The sequence below is a fragment of the Cyanistes caeruleus genome, chromosome 33 (assembly GCF_971803275.1).
Source record: "Cyanistes caeruleus chromosome 33, bCyaCae1.hap1.1, whole genome shotgun sequence".
In the NCBI taxonomy this organism is placed as follows: Eukaryota; Metazoa; Chordata; class Aves; order Passeriformes; family Paridae; genus Cyanistes; species Cyanistes caeruleus.
This window is the reverse complement of record NC_141734.1, coordinates 965,687-986,244: the sequence shown is the minus strand read 5'-3', so window position 1 is coordinate 986,244 and position 20,558 is coordinate 965,687. Positions and strand designations below refer to the sequence as shown.

The 20,558-nt window shown below is 42.3% G+C and overlaps 1 protein-coding gene across 3 annotated transcripts; it reads left to right on the top strand.

Annotated features, from left to right (window-relative positions):
* Positions 1–561: 561 nt before the first annotated feature.
* LOC147647816 (elongation factor Tu, mitochondrial-like) lies at positions 562–20,299 on the top strand. Of its 3 annotated transcripts, none has more exons than XM_086870862.1 (7): positions 562–627; positions 2,114–2,148; positions 5,556–5,667; positions 11,988–12,154; positions 15,662–15,766; positions 17,998–18,162; positions 20,147–20,299. In XM_086870862.1, the coding sequence occupies exons 1-7, from the start codon at positions 588–590 to the stop codon at positions 20,192–20,194; spliced, it is 672 nt and encodes a 223-aa protein (XP_086726988.1). In that variant the 5' UTR covers positions 562–587; the 3' UTR covers positions 20,195–20,299. The 3 variants fall into 3 exon arrangements, with proteins under 3 accessions (XP_086726988.1, XP_086726987.1, XP_086726989.1); XM_086870861.1 differs by lacking the exon at positions 20,147–20,299 and adding an exon at positions 19,733–19,844; XM_086870863.1 differs by lacking the exons at positions 17,998–18,162; positions 20,147–20,299 and adding an exon at positions 16,905–17,026.
* Positions 20,300–20,558: the final 259 nt, after the last annotated feature.

Genomic DNA, 20,558 nt, shown 5'->3' with positions numbered 1-20,558 from the left:
GCTATTTAGGGGCGTTTTTGGGGCTGTTTGAGGAATTTTGGGGGGTTTTTAGAGCGGTTTTGGGGCATTTCGGGGCATTTTGGGGAGGTTTTGGGGCAGTTTGAAGCGGTTTTGGGGCAGTTTCGGGCACTTTGGGGCTTTTTGGGGCTGTTTGAGGAATTTTGGGGTGTTTTTAGAGCGGTTTTGGGGCATTTCGGGGCAGTTTTGGGGCGGTTTTGGGACATTTTGGGTCGGTTTGAGTCTCTTTGGGGCCATTTTGGGGCACTTGAGGACAGTTTTGGGCCACTTTAAGAGGGTTTGGGGCAGTTTTGGGGTGGTTTGGGGCAATTTTGGGTCGATTTTGGGACGTTTTGGGGCTCTTTTAAATCCGCTTAGCGGCTCCCCCACTCCTGAGTCCTCCAGCACCACCGAGTCGAGTCCTCCAGAGTGGCCAGAGCGCCCCCAAGGTCCTCCAGCACCACCGAGTCGAGTCCTCCAGGGCGGCCAGAGCGCCTTCACTGCGGAGTCCTCCAGCACCATAGAGATGCGGGACGGGGCAGAGCGGAACCGGAAGCGGCTGGGGGTCACTTCCGGCAGGCGCGAGGACAATGGCGCTGCCCGCGGCGCTGCTGCGCGGGGCCCTCGGGGGTGCGCCGGGAATTTGGGGAGGAAAAACCGGGAATTTTGGGGAAATTTTGGGAATTTTGGGAGCATTTGGGGAGCCCGGAGGGGTGGGGGAGGGTTGGGGGGGGGAGGGAGGAGGTTGAAGGTCATGGGGGGGGGAGGGGTCGCCGGGGTCACGCGGGAATCCTCGGAAAGTTCCAGAAATTTCCCCCAAAATTCCCCAAAAATTCCACCAAATCCGGGTGAATTCCCCCAAAATCCGGCTGAAATCGCCCAAAACCCGCAAAAATCGCTCAAATTCCCCTCAAAATTCCCCCAAATCCCTTCAGATCGCCTCAAAATTCCCCAAAATTCTCCTCAAATCCTTTTAAATCCCCCCAAAATTCCCCCAAAATTCAAAAAAATGCCCCCAAAATTCCCAAATTCCCCTCAAATCCTTTAAAATCCCCCCAAAATTCCCCCAAATCTCCCCAAAATTCCCTAAAATTCCCCAAATCTCCCAAATTTCCCCCAAAATTCCCCAAATTCCCCCCTAAATTCCCAAAATCTCCCAAATTTCCCCCCAAAATTCCCCAAAATTCCCCTCAAGTCCTTTAAAATTCCCCAAAATTTCCCCCAAAATTTAAAAAAATGCCCCCAAAATTCCCAAATTCCTCCAAAATCCCCCCAAAATTCCCCAAAATTCCCAAAAATCCCCCAAAAATTCCCCAAAATCCACAAAATTCCCCCAAAATTCCCCTCAAATCCCCCCAAAATTCTCCAAAATTCCCAAATTTCTCCCCAAAATTCCCCAAAATCTCCCCAAATCCCCCCAAAATTCCCCAAATCCTTTAAAACCCCCCCAAAATCCCCCTCAAATCCCCCCAAAATTCCCTAAAATTCCCCCAAATCCTTTAAAATTCCCCCAAATCTCCCCCAAATTCCCCCCAAATCCCCCCAAAATTCCCTAAAATTCCCAAAATCTCCCAAATTTCCCCCCAAAATTCCCCCAAATCCTTTAAAATCCCCCAAAATTGCCCCCAAAATTAAAAAAAATGCCCCCAAAATTCCCAAATTCCTCCAAAAATCCCCCAAAAAATTCCCCCAAAATCCCCCCCAAATTCCCAAAAATTCCCCAAAATTCCCCAAATTCCCCCCAAATCCTTTAAAATCCCCCAAAATTCCCCAAAATTTCCCCCAAAATTTAAAAAAATGCCCCCAAAATTCCCAAATTCCCCTCAAATCCCCCCAAAATTCCCAAAAATTCCCAAAAATCCCCCAAATTCCCCCCAAAATTCCCAAAATCTCCCAAATCCTTTAAAATTCCCCCCAAATTCCCCAAAATTCCCCTCAAATCCCCCCAAAATTCCCAAAATCTCCCAAATTTCCCCCCAAAATTCCCCAAAATTCCCCAAATTCCCCCAAATCCCCCCAAAATTCCCCAAAATTCCCAAAATCTCCCAAATTTCCCCCAAAATTCCCCAAAATTCCCCCAAAATCCCCCAAAATTCCCATTTTTTTTCCCCCCCAGGAATTCGTGGCCGCGGCTTCCGAGTGCTGAGCACGGTGAGGGGGAGGGGAGGGAAATCCCGGGAATTTGGGGGGGATTTGGGGGAATTTGGGGGAATTTGGGGGGGATTTGAGGGATTTCTTTTTTTAGGATTTTTTGGGGTTTTTTGGGGATTTTTTGGGGAATTTATTGGGATTTTTTTGGGATTTTTTGGGAATTTTTGGGGGATTTTTTGGGGATTTTTCAGGATTTTTTGGGGATTTTTGGGGGTTTTTTTGGGATTTTTTTGGGAATTTTTTGGGATTTTTTGGGGATTTTGGGGGAATTTTTTTTGTATTTTCTTGGAATTTTTGAGGAATTTTTTGGGATTTTTAAGGGATTTTTTGGGGGATTTTCTTGGAATTTTTTGGGATTTTTGGGGGATTTTTTGGGATTTTTTGTGGAATTTATTGGGATTTTTTTGGGAATTTTGGGGGATTTTGGGGGGATTTTCTTGGAATTTTTGAGGAATTTTTTGGGATTTTTTTGGGGTTTTTTTGGGGATTTTTTGTGGAATTTATTGGGATTTTTTGGGGATTTTTTGGGGAATTTTGGGGGATTTTTCTGGAATTTTTTGGGATTTTTTGGGATGGTTTTTTTGGGATTTTTTGTGGAATTTATTGGGATTTTTTTGGGATTTTTGGGGATTTTCTTGGATTTTTTTGGGATTTTTTTGGGTTTTTTGGGGGATTTTTTGTGGAATTTATTGGGATTTTTTGGGGATTTTTTTGGGAATTTTTGGCGGTTTTTTTGGGATTTTTCAGGATTTTTTTGGGATTTTTGGGGGTTTTTTTGGGATTTTTTTGGGAATTTTTGGGGGGTTTTTTGGGATTTTTTTGGGATTTTTTGGGGATTTTTTGTGGAATTTATTGGGATTTTTTTGGGAATTTTGGGGGATTTTGGGGGGATTTTCTTGGAATTTTTGAGGAATTTTTTGGGATTTTTTGGGGAATTTTTGGGGGATTTTTTTGGGATTTTTCAGGAATTTTTGGGGATTTTTTTGGGATTTTTTTGGGATTTTTTGTGGAATTTATTGGGATTTTTGGGGGATTTTTCAGGAAGTTTTTGGGATTTTTGGGGAGATTTTTTGGGATTTTTAGAGGGGATTTTTGGGGAATTTTTTTGGATTTTTTATGGAATTTATTGGGATTTTTTTGGGATTTTTTGTGGAATTTATTGGGATTTTTTGGGAATTTTTGGGGAATTTTGGGGGGATTTTTTGGGGATTTTCTTGGAATTTTTCAGGAATTTTTTGGGACTTTTTTGGGATTTTTGGGGGGATTTTTTGGGAATTTTTCAGGAATTTTTTGGGATTTTTGGGGAGATTTTTTGGGATTTTGGGGGGAATTTTTCAGGAATTTTTGGGGATTTTCTTGGAATTTTTCAGGAATTTTTTTGGATTTTTGGGGGGATTTTTTGGGATTTTTTGTGGAATTTATTGGGATTTTTTTGGGATTTTTGGGGATTTTTTGTGGAATTTATTGGGGATTTTCTTGGAATTTTTCAGGAATTTTTGGGGACTTTTTTGGGATTTTTTGGGGATTTTTTGTGGAATTTATTGGGATTTTTTTGGGAATTTTGGGGAATTTTTTGGGGGATTTTCTTGGAATTTTTGAGGAATTTTTTGGGATTTTTTTGGGGTTTTTTTGGGGATTTTTTGTGGAATTTATTGGGATTTTTTGGGGATTTTTTGGGAAATTTTTGGGGATTTTCTTGGAATTTTTTGGGATTTTTTGGGATGGTTTTTTTGGGATTTTTTGTGGAATTTATTGGGATTTTTTTGGGAATTTTTGGAGAATTTTTGGGGATTTTCTTGGGATTTTTCAGGAATTTTTTGGGATTTTTGGGGGAAATTTTGGGGGATTTTTTTGGGATTTTCTTGGAATTTTTCAGGAATTTTTTGGGATTTTTTGGGGTTTTTTTGGGATTTTTTGTGGAATTTATTGGGATTTTTTGGGAATTTTTGGGGGGATTTTTTTGGGATTTTTCAGGAATTTTTTGGGATTTTTGGGGGTTTTTTTGGGATTTTTTTGGGAATTTTTTGGGATTTTTTGGGGATTTTTGGGGAATTTTTTTGGGATTTTCTTGGAATTTTTCAGGAATTTTTTTGGATTTTTGGGGGGATTTTTTGGGATTTTTTGTGGAATTTATTGGGATTTTTTGGGGATTTTTTTTGGAATTTTTCAGGAATTATTTTGGATTTTTTTGGGATTTTTAGAGGGGATTTTTGGGGGATTTTTTGGGGATTTTCTTGGAATTTTTCGGGAATTTTTGGGATTTTTTGGGGGTTTTTTTGGGATTTTTTTGTGGAATTTATTGGGATTTTTTTGGGGATTTTTTTGGGAATTTTTTGGGATTTTCTTGGAATTTTTCAGGAATTTTTTAGGATTTTTTGGGGGATTTTTTGGGAATTTTTCAGGAATTTTTGGGGGATTTTTGGGGAGATTTTTTTATTTTTAGGGACTTTTTAGGGGAATTTTTGGGGAATTTTTTGGGATTTTTGGGGGGATTTTTTGGGATTTTTAGAGGGGATTTTTGGGGATTTTTTGGGGATTTTTGGGGGAATTTTGGGGGAATTTTGGGTGAATTTTTGGGGATTTTTGGGTGAATTTTTTGGATTTTTGAAGGATTTTTTTATTAATTTTTTGGGGAATTTTTGGGATTTTTGAGGGGGTTTTTTTAGGATTTTTTGGGGATATTTTGGGTGAATTTTGGGGTAATTTTGGGTGAATTTTTAGTGAATTTTGGGTGGATTTTTGGGATATTTTTGGGTGAATTTTGGGTGAATTTTGGGATATTTGGGATAATTTTTGATAAATTTTGGTGATATTTTTGGGGCAATTTTGGGTGATTTTGGGTGAATTTTGGGGATATTTTGGGTGAATTTTTGGGATATTTTTGGGTGGATTTTTGGGATATTTTTGGGTGGATTTTGGGTGAATTCTGGGTGATTTTGGGTGGATTTTTGGGTGAATTTTTGGGATATTTTGGGTGAATTCTGGGTGATTTTGGGTGGATTTTTGGGTGAATTTTTGGGTGAATTTTTGGGATATTTTGGGTGAATTTTGGGATATTTTTGGGTGAATTTTTGGGATATTTTTGGGTGAATTTTGGGTGAATTCTGGGATATTTTTGGGTGATTTTGGGTGAATTTTTGGGTAAATTCTGGGTGAATTTTGGGTGAATTCTGGGTGATTTTGGGTGGATTTTTGGGTGAATTTTTGGGATATTTTGGGTGAATTTTGGGTGAATTCTGGGTTATTTTGGGTGAATTTTTGGGATATTTTGGGTGAATTCTGGGGTATTTTTGGGTGAATTTTTGGGATATTTTTGGGTGAATTCTGGGTGATTTTGGGTGAATTTTTGGGTGAATTTTTGGGACATTTTTGGGTGAATTTTGGGTGATTTTGGGGTTCCCCCCCAGGCCCCCCCCAAGGCCAAGGTTGCTTTCGTGCGGGACAAACCTCACCTGAACGTCGGCACCATCGGGCACGTGGACCACGGGAAAACCACCCTGACCGCCGCCATCACCCGGGGTGAGCCAGAAATGGGGTGAAAAACGGGGAAATTGGGAAAAAACAAAAAAAAAATGGTGAAAAACGGTGAAAAAATGGCCAAAAACGGGCAAAAAATGGGCAAAAAATGGGGAAAAAATGGGGAAAAAAGGAGGAAAAAATGGGGAAAAAATGGGAGAAAAATGAGAAAAAAATTGGGAGAAAAATGGGGAAAAATGGGGAAAAAATGGGAAAATTAGGAGAAAAATTGGGGAAAAATTGGGAGAAAAATGAGAAAAAATGGGGAAAAAATGGGGAAAAAATGGGGAAAAATGAGGAAAAAATGGGGGAAAAATGGGAGAAAAATGAGAAAAAAATTGGGAGAAAAATGGGGAAAAATTGGGAAAAAATGGGAAAATTGGGAGAAAAATTGGGTGAAAAATTGGGAGAAAAATGAGAAAAAATGGGGAAAAAATGGGGAAAAAATGGGGAAAAATGGGGAAAAAATGGGGAAAAAATGGGAGAAAAATGAGAAAAAAATTGGGCGAAAAATGGGAAAAAAATGGGGAAAAAATGGGAAAATTGGGAGAAAAAAATGGGGAAAAAATGGAGAAAAAATGGGGAAAAAAATGGGGAAAAAATGGGGAAAAAATGAAACAAAAAATGGGGAAAAAATGGAAAAATTGGGTGAAAAATTGGGAGGAAAATGAGAAAAAAATTGGGAGAAAATGGGAAAAAATGGGGAAAAAATGGGAAAATTGGGAGAAAAAAATGGGGAAAAATGGGGAAAAAATGGGGAAAAAATGGAACAAAAAATGGGGAAAAAATGGAGAAAAAATGGGGAAAAATGGGGAAAAAATGAAACAAAAAATGGGGAAAAAATGGGGAAAAAAAGGAAAAATTGGGTGAAAAATTGGGAGAAAAATGAGAAAAAAATTGGGAGAAAATGGGAAAAAATGGGGAAAAAATGGGAAAATTGGGAGAAAAAAATGGGGAAAAAATAGGAATAAATGGAAATAAATGGGAATAAATGGGATGTGGAGCAGGGGAAAATCAGCCTGACCGCTGACATCACCCGGGGTGAGCACAGAAATGGGGTGAAAAACGGGGAAATTGGGAAAAAACAAAAAAAAAATGGTGAAAAACGGTGAAAAAATGGGGAAAAACGGGGAAAAAATGGGGAAAAATGGGAATAAATGGGAATAAATGGGATGTGGAGGAGGGGAAAATCAGCCTGAGTGCTGACATCACCCAGGGTGAGCACAGAAATGGGGTGAAAAACGGGGAAATTGGGAAAAAACAAAAAAAAAATGGTGAAAAACGGTGAAAAAATGGCCAAAAACGGGCAAAAAATGGGGAAAAAATGGGAATAAATGGGAATAAATGGGATGTGGAGGAGGGGAAAATCAGCCTGAGTGTGGTCAGCTCATGGGGTGAGCACAGAAATGGGGTGAAAAACGGGGAAATTGGGAAAAAACAAAAAAAAATGGTGAAAAACGGTGAAAAAATGGCCAAAAACGGGGAAAAAATGGGCAAAAAATGGGGAAAAAAAAAAGGAAAAATTGGGAAAAAACGGGGAAAAATGGGGAAAAATGAGGAAAAAATGGGGAAAAATGGGGAAAAAATGGGAAAAAATGGGGAAAAATGAGAAAAAAATTGGGAAAAAAATGGGGAAAAAATGGGGAAAAAATGGGGAAAAAATGGGGAAAAAATGAAAGAAAAAATGGGGAAAAAATGGAAAAATTGGGAGAAAAAATGGGTGAAAAAATGGGAGAATAATGAGAAAAAAATGGGAAAAAAATGGGAAAAAATGGGGAAAAAATGAAACAAAAAATGGGGAAAAAATGGAGAAAAAATGGGAAAAAATGTGGAAAAAATGAAACAAAAAATGGGGAAAAAAAGGAAAAATTGGGTGAAAAATAGGGAGAAAAATGAGAAAAAAATTGGGAGAAAAATGGGAAAAAATGGAAAAATTGGGAGAAAAAATGGGGAAAAAATGGGAGAATAATGAGAAAAAAAATGGGAAAAAATTGGGAAAAAATGGGGAAAAAATGGGGAAAAAATGGGAAAAAAATGGGGAAACAATGAAACAAAAAATGGGGAAAAAAAGGAAAAATTGGGTGAAAAATTGGGAGAAAAATGAGAAAAAAATTGGGAAAAAATGGGAAAAAATGGGGAAAAAATGGGAAAATTGGGAGAAAAAAATGGGGAAAAAATGGGGAAAAATGGGAATAAATGGGAATAAATGGGAATAAATGGGATGTGGAGGAGGGGAAAATCAGCCTGAGTGCTGACATCACCCGGGGTGAGCACAGAAATGGGGTGAAAAACGGGGAAATTGGGAAAAAACAAAAAAAAATGGTGAAAAACGGTGAAAAAATGGGCAAAAACGGGCAAAAAATGGGGAAAAAATGGGGAAAAATGGGGGAAAAAGGAGGAAAAAATGGGGAAAAAATGGGAGAAAAATGAGAAAAAAATTGGGAGAAAAATGGGGAAAAATTGGGAAAAAATGGGAAAATTAGGAGAAAAATTGGGGAAAAATTGGGAGAAAAATGAGAAAAAATGGGGAAAAAATGGGGAAAAAATGGGGAAAAATGAGGAAAAAATGGGGGAAAAATGGGGAAAAAATGGGGGAAAAAATGGGGAAAAAATGGGGAAAAAATGGGGAAAAAAGGAGGAAAAAATGGGAGAAAAATGAGAAAAAAATTGGGAGAAAAATGGGAAAAAATGGGGAAAAAATGAAACAAAAATGAAACAAAAAATGGTGAAAAAAAGGAAAAATTGGGTGAAAAATTGGGAGAAAAATGAGAAAAAAATTGGGAGAAAAATGGGAAAAAATGGGGAAAAAATGGGAAAAAAATGAGAAAAAATGGGCAAAAAATGGGGAAAAAATGGGGAAAAATGGGAATAAATGGGATGTGGAGGAGGGGAAAATCAACCTGATTGCTGACATCACCCGGGGTGAGCACAGAAATGGGGTGAAAAACGGGGAAATTGGGAAAAAACAAAAAAAAAATGGTGAAAAACGGTGAAAAAATGGGCAAAAACGGGGAAAAAATGGCCAAAAACGGGGAAAAAATGGGGAAAAAATGGGGAAAAAATGAAACAAAAAATGGGGAAAGAATGGGGAAAAATGGGGAAAAAATGGGAAAAAAATTGGGAGAAAAATGGAAAAAAATTGGGAAAAAACGGGGAAAAAAATGAAAGAAAAAATGGGGAAAAAAAGGAAAAATTGTGAGAAAAATTGGGGGAAAAATTGGGAGAATAATGAGAAAAAATGGGGAAAAAATGGGCAAAAAATGGGGAAAAAATGGGAAAAAATGGGGAAAAAATGGGGAAAAAATGGGGAAAAAATGGGGAAAAATGGGGAAAAAAGGAGGAAAAAATGGGGAAAAAATGGGGAAAAATTGAGAAAAAATGGGGAAAAAAATGGGGAAAAAATGAAACAAAAAATGGGGAAAAAATGAAACAAAAAATGGGGAAAAAAAAGGAAAAATTGGGAGAATAATGAGAAAAAATTGGAAAAAAATGGGAAAAAATGGGGAAAAAATGAAAGAAAAAATGGGGAAAAAAAGGAAAATTTGGGAGAAAAACTGGGTGAAAAAATGGGAGAATAATGAGGAAAAAATGGGGAAAAAATGGGGAAAAAATGGGCAAAAAATGGGGAAAAAATGAAAGAATAAATGGGGAAAAAAAGGAAAAATTGGGAGAAAAATGAGAAAAAAATTGGGAGAAAAATGGGAAAAAATGGAAAAATTGGGAGAAAAAATGGGTGAAAAAATGGGAGAATAATGAGAAAAAAATTGGGAGAAAAATGGGAAAAAATGGGGAAAAAATGGGGAAAAAAATGGGGAAAAAATGAAACAAAAAATGGGGAAAAAAAGGAAAAATTGGGAGAAAAATTGGGAGAAAAATTGGGAGAAAAATGAGAAAAAATGGGGAAAAAATGGGAAAAAATGGGGAAAAAATGGGAAAAAAATGGGGAAAAAATGAAACAAAAAATGGGGAAAAAAAGGAAAAATTGGGAGAAAAATTGGGAGGAAAATGAGAAAAAAATTGGGAGAAAAATGGGAAAAAATGGGAAAAAAATGAAAGAAAAAATGGGGAAAAAAAGGAAAAATTGGGAGGAAAATTGGGTGAAAAATTGGGAGAAAAATGAGAAAAAATGGGGAAAAAATGGGAAAAAATGGGGAAAAAATGGGGAAAAAATGGGGAAAAAATGAAACAAAAAATGGGGAAAAAAAGGAAAAAATTGGGAGAAAAATTGGGTGAAAAATTGGGAGAAAAATGAGAAAAAAATTGGGAGAAAATTGGGAAAAAAATGGGGAAAAAATGGGAAGATTGGGAGAAAAAAATGAGGAAAAAATGGGGAAAAATGGGAATAAATGGGAATAAATGGGAATAAATGGGATGTGGAGCAGGGGAAAATCAGCCTGAGTGTGGTCAGCTCATGGGGTGAGACAGAAATGGGGTGAAAAACGGGGAAATTGGGAAAAAACAAAAAAAAAATGGTGAAAAACGGTGAAAAAATGGGCAAAAACGGGGAAAAAATGGGGAAAAAATGGGGGAAAAATGAAACAAAAAATGGGGAAAAAAAGGAAAAATTGGGTGAAAAATTGGGAGAAAAATGAGAAAAAAATTGGGAAAAAATGGGGAAAAAATGGGAAAATTGGGAAACAATTGGGAATAAATGGGGAAAAAATTGGGAAAAATGGAGAAAAAATGGAGAAAAAATGGGGAAAAATTGGGAAAAAAAGGGGAAAAATGAGAAAAAATGGGAAAAATGGAGGAAAAGTGGGGAAAGATTTGGAAAAATGGAGAAAAATTGGGGAAAAATTGGGAAAAAAATGGGGAAAAATTGGAAAAAATGGGGAAAAAATGGGAAAAATGGAGGAAAAGTGGGGAAAAAATGGGAAAAATTGAGAAAAATGGGGAAAAAATAGGGAAAAATTGGGAAAAAAATGGGGGAAAATTGGGAAAAATGGAGAAAAATTGGGAAACAATTGGGAATGGGGGAAAAATGGAGGACAAGTGGGGGAAAAATGGGGAAAAATTGGGGAAAAATTGAGAAAAAATGGGAAAAAATGGGGAAAAAATGGGAAAAATGGAGGAAAAGTGGGGAAAAAATGGGGAAAAATGGGGAAAAAATGGAGAAAAATTGAGAAAAAATGGGGAAAAATGGGGAAAAATGGAGGAAAAGTGGGGAAAAATGGGGAAAAATTGGTGAAAATTGGGAAAAAAATGGGGAAAAATTGGGGAAAAATGGAGAAAAATTGGGAAAACATTGGGAAAAAATGGGGAAAAAATTGGGAAAAATGGAGAAAAAATGGAGAAAAATTGTGGAAAATGGGGAAAAATGGGGAAAAATGGGGAAAAAATGGGGAAAAACTGGAAAAAATGGGGAAAAATGAGAAAAAATGGGGAAAAATTGGGGAAAATGCGGAAAAAATTGGGAAAAATGGGGAAAAATTGGGGAAAAATGGGGAAAAATTGGGGAAAAATGGGGAAAAATGGGGAAAAATGGGAAAAATTGGAAATAAATGGGGAAAAAGTGGGGAAAAATTGGGGAAAAATGGGGAAAAAATGGGAAAAATTTGGATAAATGGAGAAAAATGGGGAAAAAATGGAGAAAAAATGGAGAAAACTTGGGAAAAATGGGAAAAAATGGGCAAAAATGGGGCAAAAAATGGAGGGGTCTGACCCATTTTTGGGGTGTTCTGACCCATTTTTGGGGTGTTCTGACCCGTTTTTGGGGTGTCTGATCCATTTTTGGGGTGTTCTGACCCGTTTTGGGGTGTTGTGACCCGTTTTTGGGGTGTTCTGACCCGTTTTTGGGGTGTTCTGACACATTTTGGGGTGTTCTGACCCATTTTTGGGGTGTCTGACCCGTTTTTGGGTTGTTCTGACCCGTTTTGGGGTGTTCTGACCCGTTTTGGGGTGTTCTGACCCATTTTTGGGGTGTTCTGACCCATTTTGGGGTGTTCTGACCCGTTTTGGGGGTGTTCTGACCCGTTTTTGGGGTGTTCTGACCCATTTTTGGGGTGTTCTGACCCCTTTTTGGGGTGTTCTGACCCATTTTTGGGGTGTCTGACCCGTTTTGAGGGGTGTCTGACCCGTTTTTGGGGTGTTCTGACCCGTTTTTGGGTTGTTCTGACCCATTTTTGGGGTGTTCTGACCCATTTTTGGGGTGTTCTGACCCATTTTTGGGGTGTCTGACCCGTTTTGAGGGGTGTCTGACCCGTTTTTGGGGTGTCTGATCCGTTTTTGGGGTGTCTGACCCATTTTTGGGGTGTTCTGACCCGTTTTTGGGGTGTCTGATCCATTTTTGGGGTGTTCTGACCCGTTTTGGGGTGTCCCCGCAGTGCTGTCGGCGGGGGGAGGGGCGCAGTTCCGGCCCTACGAGGAGATCGACAGCGCCCCCGAGGAGAAAGCGCGCGGCATCACCATCAACGCGGCGCACGTGGAGTACAGCACGGCGCGGCGCCACTACGCGCACACCGACTGCCCCGGCCACGCTGACTACGTCAAGGTGAGGAGTTCCCAGGGTTTGGGGATTCTGGGAATTTTTGGGGAATTTTTGGGATTTTTTTCCGATTTTTTTTCGATTTTTTTTCGATTTTTTTTCGATTTTTTTTCGATTTTTTTTCGATTTTTTAGAGATTTTTTAGAGATTTTTTAGAGATTTTTTAGGGATTTTTTTAGGGATTTTTAAGGATGTTTTGGGGGATTTTTTAAGGATTTTTTGAGGATTTTAGAGGATTTTTTTGAGGATTTTTTGCAGATTTTTGAGGATTCTTTAGGGATTTTTTAGGGATTTTTAAGGATTTTTTGGGGATTTTTTTGGAATTTTTTAGGGATTTTTTGATATTTTTTTCAGGATTTTTTGGGATTTTTTAGGGATTTTTTGGGGATTTTTTAGTGATTTTTAAGGATTTTTTGGGGGATTTTTTAAGGATTTTTTGAGGATTTTTTAGGGATTTTTTAGGATTTTTTGAGGATTTTTTAGGGATTTTTTAGGATTTTTTTGTAGATTTTTAAGTATTTTGTGGGGGATTTTTTAAGGATTTTTTGAGGATTTTTTAAGGATTTTTTAAGGATTTTTTTGAGGATTTTTTAGGGATTTTTTGGGGATTTTTTGATATTTTTTTCAGGATTTTTTAGGGATTTTTTAGGGATTTTTTGGGGATTTTTTAGGGATTTTTAAGGATTTTTGGGAGGATTTTTTAAGGATTTTTTGGGGATTTTTTAAGGATTTTTTAGGGATTTTTTTTAGGATTTTTTTGAGGATTTTTTAAGGATTTTTTGGGGATTTTTTAGGATTTTTTTGAGGATTTTTTGGGGGTTTTTTGGGGGTGTTTTTGTCACCATCAACGCGGCGCACGTGGAGTACAGCACGGCGCGGCGCCACTACGCGCACACCGACTGCCCCGGCCACGCTGACTACGTCAAGGTAGGGGGTTCTGGGATTCTGGAATTTTCTGGAATTTTTTGGGAATTTTTGGGATTTTTTTTCGATTTTTTTCGATTTTTTTTCGATTTTTTTTCGAATTTTTTTCGAATTTTTTTCGAATTTTTGCTGATTTTTTGGGGATTTTTTAGGGATTTTTTAGGGATTTTTAAGGATTTTTTGGGGATTTTTTTCCGATTTTTTAGGGATTTTTTGAGGATTTTTTAGGGATTTTTTGAGGATTTTTTGGGGATTTTTGAGGATTTTTTAGGGATTTTTTTGGGATTTTTTTGGGATTTTTTAGGGATTTTTTGAGGATTTTTTGGGATTTTTTTGAGAATTTTTTGAGGATTTTTTTTGGATTTTTAGGGATTTTTTGAGGATTTTTTTGGGATTTTTTAGGATTTTTTTGAGGATTTTAGAGGATTTTTTTGAGGATTATTTGAGGATTTTTGGGGGATTTTTTGCAGATTTTTGAGGTATTTTTTAGGGATTTTTTAGGGATTTCTAAGGATTTCTTGGGGGATTTTTTAAGGATTTTTTGACGATTTTTTAGGATTTTTTTCAGGATTTTTTAGGGATTTTTTGAGGATTTTTTGGGGATTTTTGGGGTTTTTTGGGGGTGTTTTTGTCACCATCAACGCGGCGCACGTGGAGTACAGCACGGCGCGGCGCCACTACGCGCACACCGACTGCCCCGGCCACGCTGACTACGTCAAGGTGGGGAGTTCTGGGATTCTGGAATTTTTTGGGAATTTTTGGGATTTTTTTTCGATTTTTTTCGATTTTTTTTCGATTTTTTTTCGATTTTTTTTCGATTTTTTAGGGATTTTTTAGGGATTTTTAAGGATTTTTTTAGGGGATTTTTTAGGGATTTTTTAAGGATTTTTTTGATATTTTTTTGTGGATTTTTCTGGATTTTTTAGGGATTTTTTGAGGATTTTTTTGGAATTTTTAGGGATTTTTTGAGGATTTTTTAGGGATTTTTAAGGATTTTTTGGGGGATTTTTAAGGGATTTTTTAAGGATTTTTTTATATTTTTTTCTGGATTTTTCTGGATTTTTTAGGGATTTTTTGGGGATTTTTTAGGGATTTTTAAGGATTTTTTGGGGATTTTTTAGGGATTTATAGGGATTTTTTGAGGATTTTTTAGGGATTTTTTAAGGATTTTTTAGGGATTTTTTTCAGGATTTTTTGGGGATTTTTTGAGGATTTTTTGGGGATTTTTGGGGGTTTTTTGGGGGTGTTTTTGTCACCATCAACGCGGCGCACGTGGAGTACAGCACGGCGCGGCGCCACTACGCGCACACCGACTGCCCCGGCCACGCAGACTACGTCAAGGTGAGGAGTTCCCAGGGTTTGGGGATTCTGGGAATTTTTTGGGAATTTTTTGGGAATTTTTGGGATTTTTTTTCGATTTTTTTTCGATTTTTTTTCGATTTTTTTTCGATTTTTTTCCGATTTTTTTTCGATTTTTGGGGGATTTTTTAGGGATTTTTTAAGGATTTTTTTGATATTTTTTTCAGGATTTTTTTGGATTTTTTAGGGATTTTTTAGGGATTTTCTGAGGATTTTTTAGGGATTTTTTAGGGATTTTTTAAGGATTTTTTGGGGATTTTTTTGGAATTTTTTTCTGGGATTTTTTGGGGATTTTTTAGGGATTTTTAAGGATTTTTTGGGGATTTTTTAGGGATTTTTTAGGATTTTTTGTGGATTTTTTTGGGATTTTTTAGGATTTTTTTGAGGATTTTTGAGGATTTTTTTAGGGATTTTTTAGGGATTTTTGAGGATTTTTTGGGATTTTTTAGGAATTTTTTGAGGATTTTTGGGGGATTTTTAGGGATTTTTTGAGGGTTTTTTGGGGATTTTTTGGGATTTTTTTGAGGATTTTAGAGGATTTTTTTGAAGATTATTTGAGGATTTTTGGGGGATTTTTTAGGGATTTTTAAGAATTTTTTGGGGATTTTTTAGGGATTTTTTGGGGATTTTTTGAGGATTTTTCAGGATTTTTTAGGGGATTTTTTAAGGATTTTTTAAGGATTTTTTGATTTTTTTTCAGGATTTTTTGGGATTTTTTAGGGATTTTTTGAGGATTTTTTGGGGATTTTTTAGGGATTTTTAAGGATTTTTCTGGATTTTTTAGGGATTTTTTGAGGATTTTTTTGGCATTTTTTGAGAATTTTTGGGGGATTTTTTAGGGATTTTTAAGGATTTTTTGGGGATTTTTTAGGGATTTTTAAGGGGTTTTTTGGGGATTTTTTAGGGATTTTTAAGGGATTTTTTTGGGGATTTTAAGGATTTTTTTAAGAATTTTTTCCATATTTTCGGGAGCTTTTTTTGAGAATTTTTTGGGCAATTTTTTGTGAATTTTTTAACATTTTTTATTAATTTTTTCCCCACTTTTATTAAATTCTTTCCCATCATTTTTAACCATTTCTCACCGATTTCTCCCCATTTCCTTTCCCCCCTTTCATTTCCGCTCGACCCCTCCCAGATTTTTCCCGAGCCCGGATCCGATAACGCCGCCGGAATTCCCGGAATTCCCGGAATTCCCGGCTTTTTTCCCGATTCTGCCGTTTTTTCCCCCAGAACATGATCACGGGCACCGCCCCCCTGGACGGCGTCATCCTCGTGGTGGCCGCGACCGATGGGCAAATGCCGCAGACCCGCGAGCACCTGCTGCTGGCCCGGCAGGTGAGAGGGGCGTGGCCAGCTTCGGGGGGGGCGTGGTCACCTCCTGTGGAGGCCTGGTTACATTGGAGAGGCCGTGGCCGCCTCCTGAGGGGGCGTGGTTACATTGGAGGGGGCGTGGTCACCTCCTGGGGAGGTTTAGTTACGTTGGAGGGGGCGTGGTCAGCTCAGGAGGGGGCGTGGTGAGCTCAGGAGGGGGCGTGGTCACCTCCTGAGATGGCGTGGTCACCTCCTGGGGAGGTTTAGTTACATTGGAGGGGGCGTGGTCACCTCCTGAGGGGGCGTGGTTACATCCTGGGGAAGTTTCGTTACATTTGAGGGGGCGTGGTCGGCTCAGGAGGGGGCGTGGTCACCTCCTGAGGGGGCGTGGTTACCTCCTGAGGGGGCGTGGTCACCTCCTGGGGATGTTTAGTTACATTGGAGGGGGCGTGGTCACCTGCTGGGAAGGTGTGTGTACATTGGAGGGGGCGTGGTCACCTGCTGAGAAGGCGTGTTTACGTTGGAGGGGGCGTGGTCACCTCCTGAGGGGGCGTGGTTACATCCTGAGGCGGTTTAGTTATATTGGAGGGGGTGTGGTCACCTGCTGGGAAGGCGTGTTTACATTTGAGGGGGCGTGGTCAGCTCAGGAGGGGGCGTGGTTACATTGGAGGGGGCGTGGTCACCTGCTGGGAAGGCGTGGTTACATTGGAGGGGGCGTGGTCACCTCCTGTGGAGGCGTGGTTACATTGGAGGGGCCATGGCCGCCTCCTGAGGGGGCGTGGTTACATTGGAGGGGGCGTGGTCACCTGCTGGGAAGGCGTGGTTACATTGGAGGGGGCGTGGTTACATTGGAGGGGGCGTGGTCACCTGCTGGGAAGGCGTGGTTACATTGGAGGGGGCGTGGTTACATTGGAGGGGGCGTGGTCACCTGCTGGGAAGGTGTGGTTACATTGGAGGGGGCGTGGTTACATTGGAGGGGGCGTGGTCACCTGCTGGGAAGGCGTGGTTACATTGGAGCACGTTGTCGTGTACCTGAACAAGGTGAACACGGTGCCGGATCCAGGTTTGGGTTCAGGTTCAGGTTCAGGTGTAGGATCAGGGTGTGTCTCTCACCTGTCTGATCTCACCTGTCTCACCTGTCTCACCTGTCTCACCTGTCCAGGTGGGTGTCCAGCACGTTGTTGTGTACCTGAACAAGGTGAACGCGGTGCCGGACCCAGGTTTGGGTTCAGGTTCAGGTGTGGGGTCAGGTTCAGATCCAGGTTCAGGGTGTGTCTGATCTCACCTGTCTCACCTGTCTCACCTGTCTCACCTGTCTCACCTGCACAGGTGGGTGTCCAGCACGTTGTTGTTTACCTGAACAAGGCGGACGCGGTGCCGGACCCGGAGCTGTTGGGGTTTGGGTTCAGGTGTGGGGTCAGGTTCAGGTTCAGGTGTAGGATCAGATCCAGGTTCAGGGTGTGTCTGATCTCACCTGTCTGATCTCACCTGTCTCACCTGCACAGGTGGGTGTCCAGCACGTTGTCGTGTACCTGAACAAGGCGGACGCGGTGCCGGACCCAGGTTCAGGTTCAGGTTCAGGTTCAGGTTCAGGTGTAGGATCAGGTGTAGGATCAGGGTGTGTCTCTCACCTGTCTGATCTCACCTGTCTCACCTGCACAGGTGGGTGTTCAGCACGTGGTTGTGTACCTGAACAAGGTGAACGCGGTGCCGGACCCGGAGCTGTTGGGGTTTGGGTTCAGGTTCAGGTGTGGGGTCAGGTTCAGGTGTAGGATCAGGGTGTGTCTCTCACCTGTCCAATCTCACCTGCACAGGTGGGTGTCCAGCACGTTGTTGTTTACCTGAACAAGGCGGACGCGGTGCCGGACCCAGGTTCAGGTTCAGGTGTGGGGTCAGATCCAGGTTCAGGGTGTGTCTCTCACCTGTCTCACCTGTCTCACCTGTCCAGGTGGGCGTCCAGCACGTTGTCGTGTACCTGAACAAGGTGAACGCGGTGCCGGACCCAGGTTCGGGTTCAGGTTCAGGTTCAGGTTCAGGTGTAGGATCAGATCCAGGTTCAGGGTGTGTCTCTCACCTGTCTCACCTGTCTCACCTGCACAGGTGGGTGTCCAGCACGTTGTCGTGTACCTGAACAAGGCGGACGCGGTGCCGGACCCGGAGCTGTTGGGGTTTGGGTTCAGGTGTGGGGTCAGGTTCAGATCCAGGTTCAGGGTGTGTCTCTCACCTGTCTGATCTCACCTGTCTCACCTGCACAGGTGGGTGTCCAGCACGTTGTCGTTTACCTGAACAAGGCGGACGCGGTGCCGGACCCGGAGCTGCTCCCATTGGTCGAGCTCGAGGTTCGGGAGCTCCTGACCGAGTTCGGCTTCGACGGAGAAAAAACCCCGGTGGTGGTGGGGTCGGCTCTGTGCGCGCTGCAGGTACACCTGGGCACACCTGGGCACACCTGGGCACACCTGAGATACACCTGGGCACACCTGGGGACACCTGGGGACACCTGGGGACACCTGGGCACACCTGGGCACACCTGAGATACACCTGGACACACCTGAACACACCTGAACACACCTGGACACACCTGGGCACACCTGAGATACACCTGGGCACACCCGGGGGGGTAAAAACACACCTGGGGTACACCTGGGCACACCTGGGGACACCTGGATACACCTGGGGGACACCTGAAATACACCTGGGCACACCTGGGGACACCTGGGGTACACCTGGGGTACACGGGGAACACCCCGGTGGTGGTGGGGTCGGCTCTGTGCGCGCTGCAGGTACACCTGGGCACACCTGGGGGGGTAAAAACACACCTGGGCACACCTGGGCACACCTGGATACACCTGGGGGGGTAAAAACACACCTGGGGTACACCTGAGATACACCTGGGGTACACCTGGGGACACCTGGACTCACCTGGACACACCTGGGTACACCTGGGCACACCTGGTGACACCCAGAACACACCTGAGATACACCTGGGACACACCTGGGGACACACCTGGGGACACCTGGGGACACCCAGAACACACCTGAGATACACCTGGGGGGAGCTGGAGGGGTGGGGACACACCTGGGGACACCTGGGGACATCTGGAAGCCAGTCTGGAACCTGATCCGGAACCTGCTGCAGAACCCAGTCTGGAACCCGCTCTGGAACAATCTAGAACACACCTAGAACCTGATCTAGAACCCGATCTAGAACCCGATCTAGAACCTTCTAGAACCCAGTCTAGAACCCGATCTAGAACCTTCTAGAACCTGATCTAGAACCGAGTCTAGAACCTGATCTAGAACCTTCTAGAACCTGATCTAGAACTGAGTCTAGAACCTGATCTAGAACAGTCTAGAACCCGATCTAGAACCTGATCTAGTATCTGGTCTAGTACACACCTAGCGCATGCCTGGAACACACCTGGGCACACCCAGAACACACCTGGGGACACCTGGGCACACCTGGGGACACCTGGGGGAAACCTGAGACACACCTGGGCACACCTGGATACACCTGGGGACACCTGGATACACCTGGGGACACCTGGACACAGCTGGACACACCTGGGGACACCTGGGGGACACCTGAGATACACCTGGGCACACCTGAGATACACCTGGGCACACCTGGGCACACCTGGGATACACCTGGGGGACACCTGGGCACACCTGGGAGGGTGAAAACACACCTGAGATACACCTGGGCACACCTGGGCACACCTGGGGACACTTGAGATACACCTGGGACAACCTGGACACACTTGAGATACACGTGGGCACACCTGGGCACACCTGGACACAGCTGTTCCCCTGTCCAATTCCCCCTGTCTCATCTCACCTGTTCAATCTCACCTGTGACACACCTGTACCATCACACCTGTCTCACCTGTCTCACCTGTTCAATCTCACCTGTGTCACCTGTTCAATCTCACCTGTGTCACCTGTTCAATCACACCTGTCTCACCTGTCTCACCTGTCCTGTCTCACCTGCAGGACCGTGACCCCGAGCTGGGTCTGCAGTCGGTTCTGAAGCTCACATCACACCTGTGACACACCTGTACCATCACACCTGTCTGATCTCACCTGTCTCACCTGTCTCACCTGTTCAATCTCACCTGTCCTGTCTCACCTGCAGGACCGTGACCCCGAGCTGGGGCTGCAGTCGGTTCTGAAGCTCCTGTGACACACCTGTGACACACCTGTGACACACCTGTGACACACCTGTCCTGTCTCTCACCTGCAGGACCGTGACCCCGAGCTGGGGCTGCAGTCGGTTCTGAAGCTCCTGTGACACACCTGTAACACACCTGTGACACACCTGTCACACACCTGTCTGATCTCACCTGTCACACACCTGTCACACACCTGTCACACACCTGTCTGATCTCACCTGTATCTCACCTGCAGGACCGTGACCCCGAGCTGGGTTTGCAGTCGGTGCTGAGGCTCCTGTGACACACCTGTGACACACCTGTGACACACCTGTCTGATCACATCTGTCTCACCTGTCTCACCTGTCTGATCTCACCTGTCTCACCTGTCTCACCTGTCTGATCTCACCTGTCACACACCTGTCACACACCTGTCACACACCTGTCTGATCTCACCTGTATCTCACCTGCAGGACCGTGACCCCGAGCTGGGGCTGCAGTCGGTGCTGAGGCTCCTGTGACACACCTGTGACACACCTGTGACACACCTGTCTGATCTCACCTGTTCAATCTCACCTGTCCTGTCTCACCTGCAGGACCGTGACCCCGAGCTGGGTCTGCAGTCGGTTCTGAGGCTCCTGTGACACACCTGTGACACACCTGTGACA